This window comes from Sinocyclocheilus grahami, unplaced genomic scaffold (genome assembly GCF_001515645.1).
Source record: "Sinocyclocheilus grahami isolate Dianchi unplaced genomic scaffold, SAMN03320097.WGS_v1.1 scaffold15998.1, whole genome shotgun sequence".
In the NCBI taxonomy this organism is placed as follows: Eukaryota; Metazoa; Chordata; class Actinopteri; order Cypriniformes; family Cyprinidae; genus Sinocyclocheilus; species Sinocyclocheilus grahami.
This window is the reverse complement of record NW_015515959.1, coordinates 1,482-3,484: the sequence shown is the minus strand read 5'-3', so window position 1 is coordinate 3,484 and position 2,003 is coordinate 1,482. Positions and strand designations below refer to the sequence as shown.

Sequence of the window (2,003 nt, the reverse complement as noted above, 5' to 3'; positions counted from 1 at the left end):
GGTGCACTGCCCCGAAGGCTATTGGCGCGGACTTAAAAACATAATTTAATAACATTTAATAATATCTCAAAATAAATTTCCATTTTTAATACTGCACAATATTGTGAAGCCCAAAATCACTTTAACATTTAAACATTTTTGGTTTATTTTTATGTTTTGAATTTTAAAATTGCACTAATATTTCATATAATAATAACTATTATAATTGTATTAGCTATCAGTTATATTTTATTGTCTTACTGGTATCGGACAAAATTTTAATACATCCATATAATTAATGTACTGATAAAGTGTTTTCTTGACATTAGCAAGACAACCATAGATGGATCAATTTGCAGTTATGAGCGAAACCAAAATGATTCAGAGTAGAATCTCGCAAATGTGGTATTTCTGACATGACATAAACGTAGCTTAAGTATTTAGAAAGAGCACAAGTTCTTTGTATAACAATTACAGCTAGAAAACCAGAGTGTTTTACTCCAAAGTGAGCATTAAGAGGTTATTCATACTCACTTGGCTCTAGAGATGAATTTATAAGTGTCATTCCAGTAAGCCAGCAAGTCTGTGGCCTCTTCATCGTAAACCCGGATATTGTGGTACTCAAATAGGCTTGGGAAGAAGTTATCGATCTCCCGCGTCACATTAAGGATGTATTGCACCCTGATAGTAAACACAAAGACATAACCGAAAATCTGTGTAATTATTAACGCCAGGAAGAGATTTCAAAGAGAATAATAAAGGATAACACAGGTTTATGGCTAAAACAGTCTGGCAAAGTAGCCTCTATTGCAGGTATTATAGGTATGCGTGTTTTCATAGACGAGGATGTCAACAAAACTCACCCGGTGTTTTGCAGCTCTTCCAGATTAGATGCATTCCATTCAGAACCCTATAATTATGTGCAATCCAAAAATGACTTATGGTACAACGTAACTGAAATGTATATTTAAAATGTATTGGTGACATAACTCTCACCAGGTAAACATGCTCAAAAATCTCTGTGGGCCTGTCCATCTGCCCCAAGATGACGATCATCTCATTATCAATGTACTCTTTAAATTCCCGTAGGTTACACACCATCTGCATCTCCAGCTCTGTGCGGATCTAAACAGAAGTGTGTGTGCAGGTACAACTTGTGAGCTAAGACGTGAGAAGATTCTACTGAATAAATCAATCATTCAGGAAATGATTTTTAGGATGTGTATTTGGATCATACATCTTTAGAGGTGACGTTCTCAAGGTCTTTCTGCATCATGATCTCTCTCAAACGAGTCTTGATGAGTCTCTCTGTTCTTTCTCTCTCAGTTGGCCTGGAGACACAAAGCAAAAACAAACACAAAAAAACAAACAAAAAACAAACATTCATATTTCTGTTAACATTTCGCCACTTAAAAAATCAATGATTTGTGCAAATCTAACACATCCACTGGTACAATTTTGCAAGCAAAAGATATATATTAGATTATCTATTAGCCATATTTAGAGAGTGTCTGGTTCTAAAATATAAAGTTCCATGATACATCAAAACTGGCGTTAGTTTGCTCAAATTGCAGGACCATTTACAAATTAGTACTCACACTTCAGAGAAGAGCACAGGTGAGTCTGCTCGGTGGGACTGCACGTCCTGCATGGCGTTCCACTCATTGATGCGGGCCTGATCTGAAGACACCCGGCTCTGGTAGTAACTCACCCAAGTCAGGAAGAGGCTGCCTGGGAAGTAGTTATGACAGCGGGCCACTTCACAGGCCTTATGAAGAGATTGCAGGGCAGACCTGAGAGAAAAAGGTGCTCCATATTAAAACATATTAGGGTTGGACTGATACTAAAATTGTTTCTTAGGCACAATATATCAGCCTTTAGTGCCCCAGTATCAATATTAGATCAAAACCTTAGGCAACAAATTAACAGCCTAGGGATGATAGATGACATGCATCTAGATTTAACAATGACTGATTTAACAATTCAATGATAGTAAGCTCTCATATTGATTTTTTTTTTTTTTT

At 36.5% G+C, this 2,003-nt stretch overlaps 1 protein-coding gene across 1 annotated transcript in view; it reads right to left on the bottom strand.

The window, feature by feature from the left end:
• LOC107579263 (protein phosphatase Slingshot homolog 2-like) overlaps nt 1–2,003 on the bottom strand; it is a 4,710-nt gene that overhangs the window by 1,233 nt on the left and 1,474 nt on the right. Inside the window, exons 5-9 of the mRNA XM_016265107.1 lie at nt 1,578–1,772; nt 1,217–1,310; nt 976–1,104; nt 843–889; nt 514–660 (exon numbers count right to left, since the gene is read on the bottom strand). Coding sequence (XP_016120593.1) covers nt 514–660; nt 843–889; nt 976–1,104; nt 1,217–1,310; nt 1,578–1,772 — 612 coding nt within the window. The remainder of the gene's footprint in view (nt 1–513; nt 661–842; nt 890–975; nt 1,105–1,216; nt 1,311–1,577; nt 1,773–2,003) is intronic.